The sequence below is a fragment of the Suncus etruscus genome, chromosome 14 (assembly GCF_024139225.1).
Source record: "Suncus etruscus isolate mSunEtr1 chromosome 14, mSunEtr1.pri.cur, whole genome shotgun sequence".
In the NCBI taxonomy this organism is placed as follows: Eukaryota; Metazoa; Chordata; class Mammalia; order Eulipotyphla; family Soricidae; genus Suncus; species Suncus etruscus.
Window position 1 is genome coordinate 89048545 of NC_064861.1, and position 17620 is coordinate 89066164.

Sequence of the window (17620 nt, forward strand, 5' to 3'; positions counted from 1 at the left end):
CACTCCTGGCAGACTCAGGAGACCATATGGGATGCCGGGGGTCAAACCCGGCAGGGCTCAAATGCTTCCCCACTCCATGGTGCCCCCCCAGCCCTCCAACTGGCTTCCCCCTTCTCTATTCACCCCTGAGGCTCCCTGAGTCAGTGTTGGCACACCAGACTCTAAGCCAAAGCCATCTATGGGGGCTTCGCACACTTGGATCCCTTTGCCACAGGCACCCCCTGGCCAGCCCAGCTTGTCCCTTTCTTTTTCGTTTGTTTATTTTTTGGGGCCACACTCGGTGATGTTCAGGGGTTACTCCTAGCTATACGCTCAGAAATCGCCCCTGGTTTGGGGGATCATATGAGACGCCAGTGGATTGAACCGCGAGCGGTCCATCCTAGGTCAGCCACGTGCAAGGCAAAACGCCCTACTGCTGCGCCACCACTCTGGCCCCCAGCTCATCCCTTTCAACTGCCCTAATCATCCCCTCTCTGAGCCTCTTCCCCCCCACCCCCAGATCCCCCCGAGGTCTCTATCTCCGGGTACGATGATAATTGGTATATCGGCCGCACTGAGGCCAGCCTGCACTGTGACGTCCGCAGCAACCCCGAGCCCACGGGTTATGACTGGAGCACGTGAGTGGGGGGCCCAGGTCCCAGTCCGAGGAGGGAGGCTGGGAACAGAACCCTGGGTCTGGGGAATGCACTCCTGGTCGAGGGGAGAGGCTGGCAAGTGGACACCTGGTCTGACAGAGGGACTGGAGACTGGACCTCCTAAAGCAAAGTACAAAGACAAGTTCCAGGGGTGGCGATCCCAGAAAGGAGAAGAACTGGCAGCCTGAGGTCTCAGCTGGAAGGCCAGTCTTGGGGGGTGTCTTGGGAGGCTGCTGGCACCTGCCCTCCCATGACCCCCACTTTCCTGCAGGGTTTCCGGTGTCTTCCCAGCCTCAGCACTGGCCCGGGGTTCACAGCTGATCATCCACTCGGTGGACAGGCTGGTAAACACGACCTTCATCTGTACTGTCACCAACGCCGTGGGCACTGGCCGCGCCGAGCTGCCCGTCCTGGTGCGAGGTGAGAAGACAGGCTCACCTGTTGGGGCTCGTGGGAGTGGGGCTGTGCCGCCGTCCTGGGGACCCGCCTGGCTGAGACTGGGGGTGGCTGGGCAGGCTCTGAGAGGGGCATGAGGAGGCTGAGGTTTGCTGAAGGCTCTCTGAGATGTGGAGGCTGAGGAGCAGATTTCAGGTACTTCCTTCCAGCCAGAGGAGTACTCCAGGGGAGCACACAGCTCCCAGCTCCAGTGTACTGAGGCCAACACCAGGTAGAGGTGGAAGCGGGGTGCTCCCAGGAGCTGTTCCATGGGAAGCCAGAGCCTGTGGGTGCCAAAGGTTCCGGAGTACGGAGGTGGCACTTGATGACAGCTGGAGCCACAGACGCAGTACTGGGGGTGAGGGGAGGGGCTCTAGCCTTGCATGCAGCCCACCCCGGTTCAGTTCTTGGCACCACCAAGGGTCTCCCAAGCCCCACCGTGTCGTATCCTCACTATACCCAAATGACAGCTAAGGGGACCAGAGAGATAGTCAAAGGGCTGGAGCACAGGCTTTGCAGGAAGGAGCACTGGGGTTGACCCTGGCACTATCCGGTCTTTGAGCACTGATCTGGGAGTAGCCCCTGAGTACTACCAGGTGTGGCCTTTAAACCAAAACTCAAACAACATGAGTATATATGAGTTGGAGTTCCCTGTCTCCCAGCTGAGACTTAAAACAAATCTACGGGCCAGAGAGATAGCACAGCGGCGTTTGCCTTGCAAGCAGCCGATCCAGGACCAAAGGTGATTGGTTCGAATCCCGGTGTCCCATATGGTTCCCCGTGCCTGCCAGGAGCTATTTCTGAGCAGACAGCCAGGAGTAACCCCTGAGCACCGCCAGGTGTGGCCCAAAAGGAAAAAAGTCTACATTGGGGGCCGGAGAGATAGCATGGAGGTAAAGACATTTGCCTTGCATGCAGAAGGTCAGTGGTTCGAATCCCGGCATCCCATATGGTCCCCTGCGCCTGCCAGGAGGGATTTCTGAGTGTAGAGCCAGTAGTAATCCCTGAGCACTGCTGGGTGTGACCCAAAATCCAAAAAAAAAAACAAATCTACATTGTCCCCAAGCCACACAGACTGGGAGACACACCCAGATGGGCAGAATGCGCCCCCCACTGAAACGCTTCCGCATCAGCGCATCCAAGGAGGTCATTCCCTTCCCTGGAATCCACCTGGGAACCCCCAGCATGCACCTGCACGCAGAGGCGGAGACAGAGAATTTCCCTGCTCCCATACCAAGAACCCCGCTAAGGAAGGCCTCCTGGCCAGCTATGCCAAGCACCAAGGTGAACACCTCAGTGAAGGAGAGGACACACCCAAGGGAGGGTCAGCCTCCACCCAGCTAGCAGGATGCCCAACCAGAAATACACCCCTGAACCTCTCCCTCAGAGACGCACCCCAGAAACTGGTCTCCCCACTTGCACTCAGTTGGCACCACCAAGGGTTGAAGGTCATGTGCCCTGCCCCTCTGCCCCCCAGAACAGCAGGAGTGCCCAAAGCTAGAAATAGACCCCCCACCCACGAGCATGGGGACCCAACACTTTTGCCATCTACACCTAGCTCTCACAGTCAACCAGAGAACTCTGGGCTTGGAGCAGCCTGCCCCCAGCAGTCTGCTTGGTACCCATGGCCCAGATCAAGCCAAAAACCTCTCATTGATGCAGGGATGGAGTAATAGCACAGCAGGTAGGGCAAGTGCCTTGCGCACAGCTGACCCAGGTTCAATCCCTGGCATCCCACACATCCCCTGATCATCACTAGATATGACCCCAAAACAAAATCACTAATGTAGCCTTGTGCATAATTGACCCCTTTTCTGTTCCAACACATTCGGTCACCCAGACATCACCAGAAGTCAGGAGTGATCCCTGAGAGTGTGACCCCCAGGTGGGACCCCCAAAAAAACCATCCTAGTTACAAGGCTGGAGAGAATAGTATGGAGAGGGCTAAGGTGCTTGCCTTGTCTGTCGTCAACCCTATATCAATCCTCTACTACATATGGTCTCCTGAACATTGCCAGGAGTAGCCCTGAAGCAACGTTGGGTGTGGCCCCCCAAACCCAAACTAAACTAAATGATTTTTTTTTTTTGTGGTTTTTGGGTCACACCTGGCAGTGCTCAGGGATTATTTCTGGCTCCAGGCTCAGAAATTGCTCCTGGCAGGCACGGGGGGACCATATGGGGTGCCGGGATTCGAACCGATGACATCCTGCATGAAAGGCAAACGCCTTACCTCCATGCTATCTCTCCAGCCCCCTAAACTAAATGATTTTAATTTGGGCCACATGCAGCGTAGCTCAGAGTTACTTCTGGCTCTGTGCTCAGGAATCATTCCTTGCAGTGTTCAGGGGACCCTGTGGGATGCCAGGGACCGAACCCAGGTTAGCCACATGCAAAGCAAAAACCCTCCCTGTTGTGCTATTGCTCCAGACCCCTTAAAGTAATTTTTTTCTTTGTTTCCTTGGGCCATACCTGGCTCTGCACTCAGATATCACTCGTGACAGTCTTGGGGATTAAACCCTGTTAGGTCCTGGGTAGGCTGTGTACAGGGCAAATACCCTACCTGCTCTGCTATTGCTCCAGCCCCCTTCAAGTAAAGTTTTTAGAAGTCATTGCAGGGGGCCAGAGAGATAGCATGGAGGTAGGGCATTTACCTTGAATGCAGAAGGACAGTGGTTCGAATCCCGGCATCCATATGATCCCCTGAGCCTGCCAGGAGCAATTTCTGAGCTTGGTGCCAGGAGAAACCCCTGAGCGCTGCTGGGTGTGACCCAAAAATAACAACAAAAAAGATTAGAAGTCATAGTAAGCCAGGGATGCAGCTCAGTGAGAACACACATGCCTCGCATGCATGAGACTGGGATTCAACCTCAGGCATTGCCAAAAAAGCTAAGCACTTGGGGCTGGAGCGGTGACATAAGTGGTAGGGCATTTGTCTTGCACGCACTAACCTAAGACAGACCGCACTTTGATCCCCCAGCATCCCATATGGTCCCCCCAAGCCAGGAGTGATTTCTGAGCGCATAGTCAAGAGTAACCCCTGAGCATCACCAGGTGTGACCCAAAAAACCAAAAACCCAAAATAATAATAAACTAAGCACTTGAGCTTGAATGAGAGAGAAAGAGTTTCAGTTGGGCCTAGAGAGGGTTGAAAGGGTCAGAGCACATTTTGTGCTTGCAGGAGCCTCTGGTTCCATCCCTGCTACCCTCACCCCAAGCACTGAGCACTGCCAAGGAATAGCTGAAAGAAACATGATTGCAAAGACAGACCTTTAGCCAAGCAGGGTTACCTCCAGCCCTTGGCACTCCAGGCCAGGAAGTGCCTATAGCCAGGCTCCCTGCTGGCTCTTGTGGCCAGAAGTCCCACACCGTCCCACACTCCCTCAACCCAGATATGCTGTCATAATTCAGGGTCGGGGGCCCCCAGATGGCCACTCGGGCTGAAGGTCACTCCAGGGAGACTAGGGGAGAACATTCGATCCACATACCAATACCAAACACAGTGTCCCCCGTCTGCATCCCACATGGTGTCCGGGTGCTGCAGACACACCTGGGCCAGGCTGAGGAGTGTACAGAAGGGGCACATGGGTTTGATCCCAGTACATAGGGTCCCTCGAGCACAATGCTCTGAGTACCTCTTTCTGGTAACTTTCCAATATAACTCAAAAATGAAAAAAAAAGGAGCTGGAGCGGTGGCGCAAATGGTAAGGCGTCTGTCTTGCCCGCGCTAGCCTAGGATGGACCACGGTTCGATCCCCCATATGGTCCCATATGGTCCCCCAAGCCAGGAGTGATTTCTTTTTTTTTTTTTTTTTGGTTTTTGGGCCACACCCAGTGGTGCTCAGGGGTTACTCCTGGCTGTTTGCTCAGAAGTAGCTCCTGGCAGGCACGGGGACCATATGGGACACCGGGATTCGAACCAACCACCTTTGGTCCTGGATTGGCTGCTTGCAAGGCAAACACCGCTGTGCTATTTCTCCGGGCCCGCCAGGAGTGATTTCTGAGCACATAGCCAGGGGTAACCCCTGAGCATCACCAGGTGTGGGCCCCCCCCAAAAAAAAATGATCTTAGGGCGAGAGTGCTGACAGCACACACAAGGCCAGGGTTGTACCCCTGGAGCCCCATGACACCCCCACTCCACAAAAGAAACCAGGATCAGCAAACACACCTGCAGGGCTTATTTGAGAGGAACTTTTTTGTTTTGTTTTGTTCTGTTTTGTTTGTTTTGAGGCCATACTCAGCAGTGCTAGGTGGTTACTCCTGGCTCTGCGCTCAGAAATCACTCCTGGCAGGCTCAGGAGACCACATGGGATGCCGGGGATCAAACCAGGGTCCATCCCTGGTCATCTGCGTGCAAGGCAAATGCCCTACTGCTGTGCTATCACTCCAACCTGGAGAAGAACTTTTTCTACCCTTTAGTACCTACCTCCTGTCAATAGCTAAACGGCTTTGCAACATCACTGAGCCATACCCCTTATCTGAACCCTCTCCCCACAGGAGCTGGGCTCTCTTCCATGTGCAGTGGTCAGGAGAGCCCCAGTTTTCCAGGCAGGGTCCAAGAGGGGGAGACACTTCCCTCAGTATCCCCCTACCTGCCTTTTTCTTCCTCCCTTCTCCTTAGGCCCCTGGCTGCCCTCCCCATCTCTCCAAGCCCCCTCCTCTGCTCAGTCAGTAGGAGGGAACCACTAGAGAAAGGAAGGCATATCTTCTGCTTTGGGGTTAGCAGGCCACCTGAACCCTCCCCAGTCCTCACAGAGCAAAGAACTTTGGTTTTATTTTTGTTCTCAGTGGGGCCACACCCAGAGAGGACAGACCCCAGGCCCCCTTCATCACAGCCCTGCATCAGATTGTATGAGGTTTTGTTTGTTTGTTTGTTTGGGGCCACACCCAGAAGAGCTCAGACCTCACTCCTGGCAGGGTTCAGGGAACCTGGTCAGCTGTGTGCAAGGCAAGTGCCCTCCATATCTACTGTCCTTAGGTTCAGGCCCTGGAGTCATTTTGTTAGTTTTTGTTTTGTTTTGTTTTTGCCCCACCCAGCAATGTTCAGAGGCCACTCCTAACTCTTTTCTCAGGAATCACTTTGGTTTTGGTTTTGGTTTTGGTGTTTGGCCACACCCGTTTGAAGCTCAGGGGTTATTCCTGGCTATGCACTCAGAAATCGCCCCTGGCTTGGGGGGACCATATGGGACGCCGGGGGATCGAACCGCGGTCCTTCCTTGGCTAGCGCTTGCAAGGCAGACACCTTACCTCGAGCGCCCCCGGAATCACTTTGGGTGGTACTCAGGAGACCCTATGGGATGCTGGGAATCGAACCTAGGTCAACCGCCTGCAAGGCAAGTGCTCTCCCTGCTGTATTATTGCTCCAGCTTCACCTTGCTTCCCCTGGCCAGATCCAGGCCACAAATCCGGGGTCCTGGCATCAGAGCTTTCACAAGGGGACCCCCTCCCCAGGACTTCTCAAGGCAGTTGCAAACACACATGTCTTTTCGGGGGCCTGCTAGGAATCCACCTTCACAGGCCACCATAAGGCCCCATCTGTTTTCTCCCCCCTTCCTAAAAGAAATCTAGATTTTTGGAGGGTATTTTTGTTTTGTTTTGTTTTGTTTTTGGGGGGGAGGTGGGGGTCACACCTGGCAGCGCTCAGGGATTATTCCTGGCTCTGTACTCAGAAGTTGCTCCTGGCAGGCTTGGTAGACCATATGGGATGCCGGGAATCGAACTGGAGTCCGTCCGGGGTTGGCCACATGTAAGACAAATGCCCTACCACTATGCTATTACTCCAGCCCAAGAAATCTAGATTTGAGGCAGCAAAACTGGAATTTTAGGAGTTTTCTTAGGAGGCCACAGCTAGAAGTGCTCAGGGGCCAGTGCTCGGGGGACTAGGTAGTGTTGAAGAGCAAAGCCTCTGTGCAAAGCATGTGTCCTCTGAGCGGCCTCCCTAGCCCTGAGATTTATTTGGTGCTTGAAAGGTGCAGTTATTTGGGGGGGAATCATACCTGGTGGGGCTCAGGGCTTGCTCCTGATGGGGCTCACCTTTGAGACCTTTGAGGGGTGCCAGGAATTGAACCCAGTCAGCTGGCAAAGCCACACCCTACCTACCCATTGTGCTATCTCTCTGGCCCCTCACTAGCAAGTTAATGTCTGAAAAACACTGTGGAGGTGTAAGGGCCCCCCACCATGTAAACCAGTCTCCATCCTGTCAAGAAGAGGGAACGGGGCTTCTCTCTCCCTCCTCCACCCCCCTATCTATGCCCGGAATGCCCCCAACCCTACAGCCCCCCCTTTCCAAATGTAGCCTCTTGACTTTCATATCCTCTCTCTTTCTCTTTCTCTCACCCTCCTCTCTCTCCTCAGACACCCCCCGGGCCTCGCCCCAGGAAGTGGGTCCAGTGGTCTGGGGGGCCGTGGGGGGGACACTGCTGGTGCTGCTGCTTCTGGCCGGGGGGGTCATGGCCTTCATCCTGCTGAGGGTGAAGAGGAGGAGGAAGAGCCCCGGAGGAAGTGCAGGAGGAGGAGGAGGAAACAGCGGTGGTCCAGGAGGCGCAGGAGACGGTGCGGACCGAGGGTCCTACGAGGCGAAAACTCAGGTGTTTGGGAATGGGGGTCCGGCCTTCTGGACACCCACAGGTCCTGGGGCCCGGAGGCCCGACGGCAAAGATGATGACGAGGAGGAGGAGGAGGACGAGAAGGCCGAGGTGGGCCTTATGCTGCCGCCTGTCCCCCTGGACGACGACATGGAGTCGCAGTTGGACGGCTCCCTCATTTCCCGGCGGGCTGTTTACGTGTGACCTGGTGCCCCCCAAGACTGACAGGCAGAGAGAAAGAGAGAGAGAGAGAGAAAGAGAGAGACAGACCCAGAGCCGCCCCGGCCTGGCAGGTTGGACTTGAACTTGTGGCCTGGCCTGGAGGACATCCACTACCTCCCACTCTCCCAGCGTCCAGGGAGGTGGACCCCCACGCTGGACTCGGGCTCCAGGGCTGCACGGGGGAGGGGAGGCCCCCAGCGGGGAGCTGGGCCCCCACACTGGAATCCCCCCAGAGACTTGTTTGGCCTCCCCACCGCGTGATACTCAGGAGTTAATAAACGCCTTGGAGGAAAAATGAAATACTGGGGTGTCTTGTAATACCTCGAACCCTTTTGCAGGTTGAAGGTGGGCAGGGACTAAGGGTGGGGGCCCTGGCTATACTTGGGGCATGTTGGGGGGCATATTGAGATGCCCTCCCCCCTCCAGCAGGTTGGAATCCTGGAGAGGGTGATAGTGGTGGTGGTGGGGTTCTGATTTCAGGTTCGGCTGGGAGGGGAGGGCTGGCAGCCCCCCCCCAACCAGATCTCAGACAAAGACACTCAAGTCCCACCTCTCAGTGGCCTTTCCCCAGCTTTTCCTCTTCCTGCTCCCACCTCCCTTCTGGGGTTCCCGTGATTCAGAGGGCGGATCCCTCAAACTCCCCAATAAGGAAGTTCCCCAATTTTCCCCTGACTCCCCTAATCTGGAGACAGAGGAGAGAGAGTGGACAAGAGGTGCCTGGTAAAGCCCCCCCAAAAAAGTGGGGCCTCCCCATCCTTCCCAACTTTTCTCTTCCACTGCCCACCCCAACTCCCACCTGCAATGACTAATGTTTGGGGGTGTGGGTTGGCCCAGTGGCCTTTTACCCGGTGCATCCCTCGCAGTCAGCAATCTGGCAAGGATGCCTGTGGGGGACAGGAAGTGGCGGAAACCGGACAGTCCAGGAACTTCTGTCCCCACCCAGCCAGCCCAGGCATGCTGCCCAGAGAAAGTTGGGGCCTGTGGGTGGGGTCAGTGCACACCTGTGAGGTTCAGGGTCCACCTGGCACCAGCCTGCCAGCCTGCCCTGCACCCTAGCTCCCAGCCTCAGCTGAGCAGGAGATGCAACCTGTGCACCCTAATTGCATACCTAGGTGTGTTGGACTCTGGCCCCCAAGAGCTCAGAAGCCAAGGTGGGGCGTGGGCGTGGTGTAGAGGCAGTGGGCGTGGCAAAGAGGCGGTGGGTGGGGCTTGGAGGGAGCGGTGATGAAATGATGGGCGTGACTTGAGGCAGTGGGCGTGGTAATAGGATAATAAGCGTGAGTGGTGATGGATGATGGGCGTGGCGTGGAGGGAGTGGGCGTGGCTATGAGATGTAAATGGGGCATGGAATGATGGTTGGAGGGTGGGCGGGGCGTGGAAGGAGTGGGCGTGGTAATGAGATGGATGGGAGTGGTGATGGGATAGCGGGCGTGGCATGGAGGGAGTGGGCGTGGTGATAGGATAATGAGCATGATTTTGAGGGAGTGAGGATGAGATTGTGGGCGTGGCATGGAGAAAGTGGGCGTGGTGATGAGATGGTGGGTGGGGCATGGATTGAGTAATGATTGGATGGTGGGTGTGGTGTGGAAGTGGCTTGAACCACGCCCACAAGAGTGGTGCTTTTTTTTCTCCCCGCCCCTTTCCTGTTGGTGGGCGGGGCTCTGAGCCACTAGCCCTGGGGGCTTCTTGCCAAGGGCCTCCCAATCTCCAGAATTTCCTTTCTGCCTCTTAGTTCCATCCCTTCCTCCTTCGTTCTGTCCCTTCATCTCTCTGCTCTGGCCATAGGGTCTTCTTGGGGCTTCCTGAAACATCCCAGGAGAGGCCCAGGAGAGACCTGCACTTGCACCCCTGCATCACACGGTCCCCCACAGCATTTCCTTCCAGAAGCCAACTCTTGAGCACTGAGACAGGAGAAAGCCCCTGAGCATCAAGGGGGGTGTCCCCTACACCGAAAATTAATCAAACCAGGAGATTTGGGGGGGGGACAGTCTGGGGGTGAGGCTCATAGGTAGAGCAAGAGCCTGGCTGGTGGAGGCTCTGGGCTCCATCACACGCATGCGACACACACACACACACACACACACACACACACACACACACACACACACGACCACAGGTGTTCTTTGGAGTCTCTACCAGGATCCCTCCCATGCCCTCAGGCTCCCCCACCCCAGAACTGCAGGCTGTCACCTCCCTGCTCCTTGCCTATCTGTGTCTGTCCCGCTGGATTTTAGGTTCCCAAGGGAATATCCACCCTTGAGAGAGGAGGTAGGCCTCGGGCGGTCAAATGTGGGGGTCTGGGCACAAGTGACCATGACTTCACCCGGAGACCCCTCTGCCCTACCCTTGCTCTTGCAGAGAGCCCCAACACAGCAGGTGCTGGGGCCACCGGGGGGATCATCGGAGGCATCATCGCTGCCATCATCGCCACCGCCGTGGCCGCCACGGGCATCCTGATCTGTCGGCAGCAGCAGAAGGAGCAGAGGCTGCAAGGGGCGGAGGAGGAGGACGAGTGAGTCGGGGTCCTGAGAAGGAGCTGGGAAACATCCCCAAAGTAGGGTGCAGTGGGTGTGAGTGTAAAGTGGGGGCTGCAGGATGAAACCTCCCAACAACTTTTGTTTTTATTTGGGGGGGGGTAACACCTAGCAATGCTCAGGGTTACTCCTGGCTCTGTGCTCAGAAGTCACTCCTTCAGGGGCTGGAGGGATAGCACAGCGGTAGGGCGTTTGCCTTGCACACAGCTAAACCCGAAGGGACCCGGGTTCGATTCATCATCCCATGAGGTCCCTCGAACCTGCTAGGGGAGATTTCTGAGAACAGAGCCAGGAGTAATCTCTGAGCACCGCCAGATGTGGCCCAAAAATAAACAAAAAAAAATCACTCCTTTCACCCTTGGGGACCATATGGGATGCCAGGGGTTGAACCTGAGATGGCTGTGTGCAAGGCAACTGTCCTCCCTGCTGTGCTATCAATTTGGCCCCAGGGATCACTCCTGGTAGTGCTCTGAGAACCTTATGCAGTACTGGGACTCGAATTGGGATTGGCTGTATGCAAGGCATGTGCCCTTACACACACACACACACACACACACTGGGGCTCAAATTGGGATTGGCTGTATGCAAGGCATGTGCCTTTCCACACACACACACACACACACACACACACACACACACACACACACACACACACACACACACAGTACTATCTCTGTGCCCTTTCCTTTATACTCAGGGACTACACCCAGGATGTTCAGGGGAACATGCGGTGCTTCTGTCCTTTGAGTTTCTCTCTCTCCCTGGCCATCACATTTCTTCTTTCAGTAATAATGTACTGAGTTCCAGGACAGCGGATACAGCTCAAAGAACTGACTGCATACATGCTTTGCATGCCAGACTTCTGGTTTGATCCCCTGAGCAGCCAGGCCAAAATTAAACAAATAATAATTGATGGACTTTCATCTCCAGGATTCTGGAATTTTTATTTCCCCCTTTATATGTTCACAGTGGATTTCAGTCAATAAACAATGGAAAGAATATTTCAGGGCAGCCAGAGTGATAGTACAGCCGATAAGGCACTTGCGTTGCTTGCAGCTGACCTAAGATTCCATCTCCAGCATCTCATATGTTCCCCCGAGCACTGCCAGTAGTAATTATTGAGTGCAGAGCCAGGAGAAAACTCTGAACAGCTCTAGGTGTGACCCCCCCAAAAAATAAAAGAAGATAAGAGGGACTAGAAAGATAACACAGCTGGGAGGGCTTTTGCCTTGCATGCGTTCTACCTGGGTTCAATCCCCAGCATTCTCTATGGTGTCCTGAGCCTGCCAGGAGTGATATCTCTTTTTTTAAACTTTATTTATTGATTGATTGGTTTCTGGGCCACACCCAGCAGAACTCAGGGGTTACTCCTGGCTCTGCACTCAGAAATCACCCCTGGCAAGCTGGGGACTATATGGGATGCAAGGAATCGAATAGGGTCCCTCCCAGGTTGGTGGCATGCAAGGCAAATGCCTTACTTCTGTGCTTCTGTGCCCTGGAGCGATTTCTTGCTTTTATTCGGGGGGGGGTTCGGGGGAGCCACATCCGGTGACGCTCAGGGGATACTCCTGGCTCTGTGCTCAGAAATAGCTCCTGGCTTGGGGGACCATATGGGACGCCAGAGGATCAAACCACGGGTTGTCCTAGGCTAGTGTGTGCAAGGCAAACACCCTACTGCTTGCGCCACTGCTCTGGCCCCTAGGAGCGATTTCTGAGTGCAAAGCCAGGTGGAATCCCAGACCACCGTGAGATATGACCCAAAAAGAAAATAAACAAAAAAGAATATTTCAGGGTCCTAGATGAGTTTAGTGGCAGAGCATTCCTGCCATGTGAGGTGTTGGATTTGACCCCCAGTTCACCCACAGACACAATGAACAGTTCAGAATCCGGTTGTGCATCCAGTCCCTAAGCACCTCCAGAAATGACCCCCGAGCATAGGACCAAGAGTCAGACCTGCCTGAGCATAGGGCCAGCAGTCAAACCTGAGCACCAGCAGCTATGGCCCCAAACCACCCACATAGACTCTGGTTTAAATACAAAGGCAGTCAGTTGCCCCAGAGGGAATTTCAGAGCCCCCTTTGGGCCTGTAACCTGCAGGCCTGACTCCAGAAGGGCTGGACCTTCCCCAGCAGTGGAAGACCACAGGCAGGTGGGACAGAGGGGGACCTGATTTGTCCTGTATCCCTCCCCAGCTTGGAGGCGCCACCCTCGTACAAGCCGCCCAGCCCCAAGGTGAAACTGGATGAGTCGGAAATGGTAAGCACAGCCCCATGGAGGACAGCCAGGTGGGTGGGGACTGGAGGTGATCATCTGTACCCCCTTCCCCTGCAGCCCTCCCAGCTCTTCACTCTTGGGGCCTCAGAGCACAGCCCCCTGAAGACCCCTTACTTCGATTCTGCTATCTCCTGCACCGAACAGGTAAGACTCCTGGGGAGCATGAGGGCAAGTTAAGTCAAGGGCCAGGGTTCTGAGCGGTGGCGCAAGCGGTAGGGCATTTGCCTTGCAAGCGCTGACCTAGAACAGACCACGGTTCAATCCCCAGGCATCCCATATGGTCCCCCAAGCCAGGAGCGATTTCTGAGTGCAGAGCCAAAAGTTACCCCTGAGTGTCACTGGGTGTGACCCAAAGAAATTAAAATGAAAAGAATTGGGGAGTACCCTTTAAGCACCATCACCCTCCCCACAACAACAACAACAACAAAAACAAGGGGCCGGAGTGGTAGCACAGCGGTAGGGCATTTGTCTTGCACTCGACTGACCCAGGACAAATGTAGGTTGGATCCCGGCATCCCATATGGTCCCTTGAACCCACCAGAAGTGATTTCTGAGCTCAGAGATACTAAGGAGGAACCCCTGAGCTCTGCCGGGTGTGGCCCAAAAACAAAAACAAAAAAAAGTTCAAAAGAAAGAAAACTACAGTAAAAAGCAGGGGCCGGAGAGATAGCATAGAGGTAAGGCATTATTTGCCGTGCATGCAGAAGGACAATGGTTCGAATCCCAGCATCCCATAGTGTCCCCTGAGCCTGCCAGGAGCGATTTCTGAGCATAGAGCCAAGAGTAATCCCTGAGTGCTGCCAGGTTTGACCCAAAAACCAAAAAAAAAGAGAAAAGAAAAGAAAAGGAAGGAAGGAAGGAAGGAAGGAAGGAAGGAAGGAAGGAAGGAAGGAAGGAAGGAAGGAAGGAAGGAAGGAAAAGAAAGAAAAAACTAGAGTAAAAAGCAAGAAAGATGTGGCACTCAGCCATGACCCCGGTTCCTGTCCCCCCCACCCCCCAGGAGAGGCCTCGGTACCACGAGCTGCCCACACTGGAGGATCGTTCGGGGTCTCTGCTCTTGGGGGCCTCAAACCTCGGAAACCCCATCCTGGTGCCCCCCGCACCCTCCACAATGGATCGGCTGTCCCTGGACTTGGAGAATGACGAGGAAGATGAGGAGGATGAAGATTATATGGACAAGATCAACCCCATCTATGATGCCCTGTCCTACGCCAGCACGGCCGAGTCCCAGCAGGGCAAAGGGTTCATCATGTCCCGGGCCATGTACGTGTGATTTGCCCCCTCCTGCCTCACCTTGTCACCCCCTGACACTCAGGCACCTCATCCGGGACTTGGGCCCCTTGGCGGCTCGATCTGATATCGACCCCATAACCTCTGACCCAAAGAAATCACAACAGGAACCTGGCGGGTAACCTCAACTTAAGGGTGGGAAGATAGATAGGACAGTGGGGAGACACTTGCCTTAGATATGACTATCCCGGGTTTGATTCCCTGTACCCCACCTATATGGTTCCCCAAGCCCAGCCAGGAGTAATTCCTGAAGACAGCCAGGAGCAGCTTTGGGCAGTGCCAGATATAAAATAATAATAATAATAATAATGTAGGGCTGGAGTGATAGCACAGCAGTAGGGCAATTGCCTTGCATGGAACCGAACCGGGACAGATCCGAGTTTCATCCCCGACATCCTATATGGTCCCCCAAGGCTGCTGCCAGGAGTGAGTTTTTTTCTTTTTTTTTTTTTTGTTTGTTTTTTTTGTTTTTTGAGCCACACCCGGTGGTACTCAGGGGTTACTCCTGGCTGTCTGCTCAGAAATAGTTCCTGGCAGGCACGGGGGACCATATGGGACACCGAGATTCGAACCAACCACCTTAGGTCCTGGACCAGCTGCTTGCAAGGCAAACACCGCTGTGCTATCTCTCTGGGCCCAGGAGTGATTTCTGAGCGCAGAGCCAGGAGCAACTCCTGATTGCCACAGGGTGTGGCCCCAAAAGAAAACAAAACAAAATAAAAAAAGAGAGGTCTCAAGAGATAGTACAGTGGGTAGGATGCTTGTTTTGCCCACAGTCAAACCAGGTTCAATCCATGGCACCCCCATATGGTCCCCCAAGTCCAGCTAGGAATGATCCCTGAGCACAGAACCGAGAGTAAGCACCACCAGGAAGAATGGCCCTAAAGGAAAAAGAAGGTGTGTGGGTGTATGTCTGACCCCCTCTCTCTGCACCCCCAAACCCCTTTTCAATGCCTCCTGTCTGGGTCAGAGAACAAACATAAAGCCTGGGGAACATTTGGCATCAATGCCAGGTTCGATCCCTGGCATTGCACAGTTCCTTGGCCCTGCTAGGAGTAGCTCTTTCCCTGACAAAGGGCACCCCCTAGAACCCCAATAGCTGCTGGGATAGGCACCGGGAGTACAGAGCCTGCTGCTCAGGGGACATCCTGCTGCTCAGACCTGAGCCCTCCAAGCAGCACGTCACTCGCGCCCTCATCGCTCTGTCTGTCCCCCAAAGTGAGGCAGGGATGGCCCCAGTGTGGGGCCCAAACTCTCCCCTGCCCACTGTCCCCTACCAGTTCCCCATCTACTACAAAGTGAAGCCTCACCCAGGGTGGCAGTTGGGGGACCCTCAGGTGGGCAGAAGGTGCATTGGGAGAATTTGCTGTTACCTTGAAGACCACTGAACCCTGCCCAATGGGATGGTCCCCGGCATCTCAGTGCAGAAGGGAAATGGATCATCCCGGTTTGGGGGGGTATGATATTGTTTTATAATATTATAGAATTTCCTACGAAACATGAATTTATACTTTGATCGTGTCTCGTTTTTTCTGTGGCATGGGAAGGGAATGGAGGGTAGACATCATGGAGTCATGAAAAGGAAATTCAGGACTTAGAGGAATAAGACTCCACATCCAGATGGGCCTGGGAGGTAGCGCAAAGATTCAGGGTGCTTGCCCCAAACCTCAGTTCCCACTATTGCATGGTCCTCAACACTTTCCATCATTGTGGAAACAAAGGGGGGACAGGGCTGGAGCAGTGGCGCAGGCAGTAGGGTGTTTGCCTTGCACATGCTAACCTAAGATGGACCTCGGTTTGATCCCTTGGCATCCCATATGGTTCCCCTAAGCCAGGGGCGATTTCTGAGTGCATAGCCAGGAGTAACCCCCGAGTGTCACTGAGTGTGGCCAAAAAATCAATTAAAAAGGGGGGGGGGCAGAGCAATAGATAGGGGGTGTATGCTTTGCATATGGGTTCGATCCCCATATGGTTCTGTGAGCACTGCCAGGAGTGATTGCTGAGTGCAGAGCCAGGTGTAACCCCTGAGCACTGCTGGGTGTGACCCCAAGCATCAAATAAAAAAAAAGGACTGATTCATTTGGGTCAGATAGGGAACTCATAGGGCTATTGTGTAAGCTCTCAACATGCTGGGACCTGGTTCAATCAGCACTACACTATTCCCTCAAGCAGACCTGGTAGCGAGCAATGAATGAGTCGGGTGACCCTGAGCACTTTTGGATGTGACCCTTCAGAAAAGCTAAAAACAAGATGGGTTATAGACAAAAGCAAACAGACAAGTATATGCTTATGTAAAGGGGGCATGCATGTGACACAGTCACTTGAAGATATCCGTCAAGTTTAGGGTTCCTTCCTGACACCATATACACAGAATGGAAAATGTATGGTGATAATGTACAAAGATGCACAAATCAAAAATAATGATGGAGAAGGAAGAGGAGTACAGAGCTTTAATAGTTAAATAAAAGATTGTGCAATAGGGCCGGAGAGATAGTATAGCGGTAGGATGTTTGCTGATTCAAGCAGATGGTGGTTCAAATCCCGGCATCCCATATGGTCCCTATGCCTGCCAGGAGCTATTTCTGAGTGCAGAGCCAAGAGTAATCCCTGAGCGCTGCTGGGTGTGACCCAAAAACAAACAAAACAAAAACCTAGTGCAATAGCCTAATGAATGAATGATAATGAATTGAACAAAAATGATGGGGCCAAAGCGATAACACAGCAGGTGGCCAACCTGGGTTCTAGCCCCGGCATCCCATATGGTCCCCCAAACATCTAGGAGTAACCCCTGAGCACCGACAAAGTGTGGCAAGACAAGACCAGAGCAATAACACAGGGGTGAGGGCACTTACCTCGGATGCGGCTGACCCTACTTTTTTTTTGGGGGGGGGCCCACACCCGGCGGTGCTCAGGGGTTACTCCTGGCTGTCTGCTCAGAAATAGCTCCTGGCAGGCACGGGGGACCATATGGGACACCGGGATTCGAACCAACCACCTTTGGTTCTGGATCGGCTGCTTGCAAGGCAAACGCTGCTGTGTTATCTCTCCGGGCCCTGACCCTACTTTTATCCCTAGCACTACATAAGGTTCCCAAGCCATAAGAATGATCCCTGAGTGCAAAGCCAGGAGTAAACCCTGATGAGCACCTCTGGATGTGGCCCCCAATAAAACAAATAAAATAAGAGTCCTTAAGTACAAGCTTTTCAGGTCTAATGACTGAATGGCCAGGGTGGAAAAAGATGGTTCAATGGGGGTGGATGGAGTACATGCTTTGCCGGCTAGAGGCCCAGTTAGTTCCATTCCCAGCCTTGCATGGCCTTGAATACTGGAGGAGTGTCCCTCCTCATATCACAGAGCCTTGGAATAAATAAGATCCTAAGCACCACTGGGAGTAACTCCCAAATCAAAATCAAAGACAGATCAAAAAAAAATCAAAAAGAAAGATCAAAATGCTGCTGATAGGAACCAGGGGTTGTGGGTGCCTCCTTGGGCACTGCAGAATAAAGGAAAAATTTAAATATATGTCTAATATTTTTACAAGAGCTCATAGCCTAGTAGGCCATGCACCTCCCAGGCAGATCATTAGAGAAAAACTGGGAGCAGGAACTGGCCCAAAAAGTGCTCAAATCGGCTCAAGCAATGAACTTG

The 17620-nt window shown here is 54.0% G+C and overlaps 1 protein-coding gene across 2 annotated transcripts in view; it reads left to right on the forward strand.

Annotated features, from left to right (window-relative positions):
- Positions 1–14018, forward strand: part of NECTIN2 (nectin cell adhesion molecule 2) — a 34128-nt gene extending 20110 nt beyond the window's left edge. The window contains exons 4-9 of one of the 2 annotated variants that reach the window (XM_049787272.1): positions 500–617; positions 907–1055; positions 10233–10386; positions 12601–12664; positions 12740–12826; positions 13683–14018. In XM_049787272.1, coding sequence (XP_049643229.1) covers positions 500–617; positions 907–1055; positions 10233–10386; positions 12601–12664; positions 12740–12826; positions 13683–13955 — 845 coding nt within the window. In that variant the 3' untranslated portion in view covers positions 13956–14018. Of the gene's footprint in view, positions 1–499; positions 618–906; positions 1056–7422; positions 8175–10232; positions 10387–12600; positions 12665–12739; positions 12827–13682 lie in introns of those variants that run through there. The other variant, XM_049787271.1, reaches the window with a different exon arrangement.
- The last annotated feature ends 3602 nt before the right edge of the window (positions 14019–17620 follow it).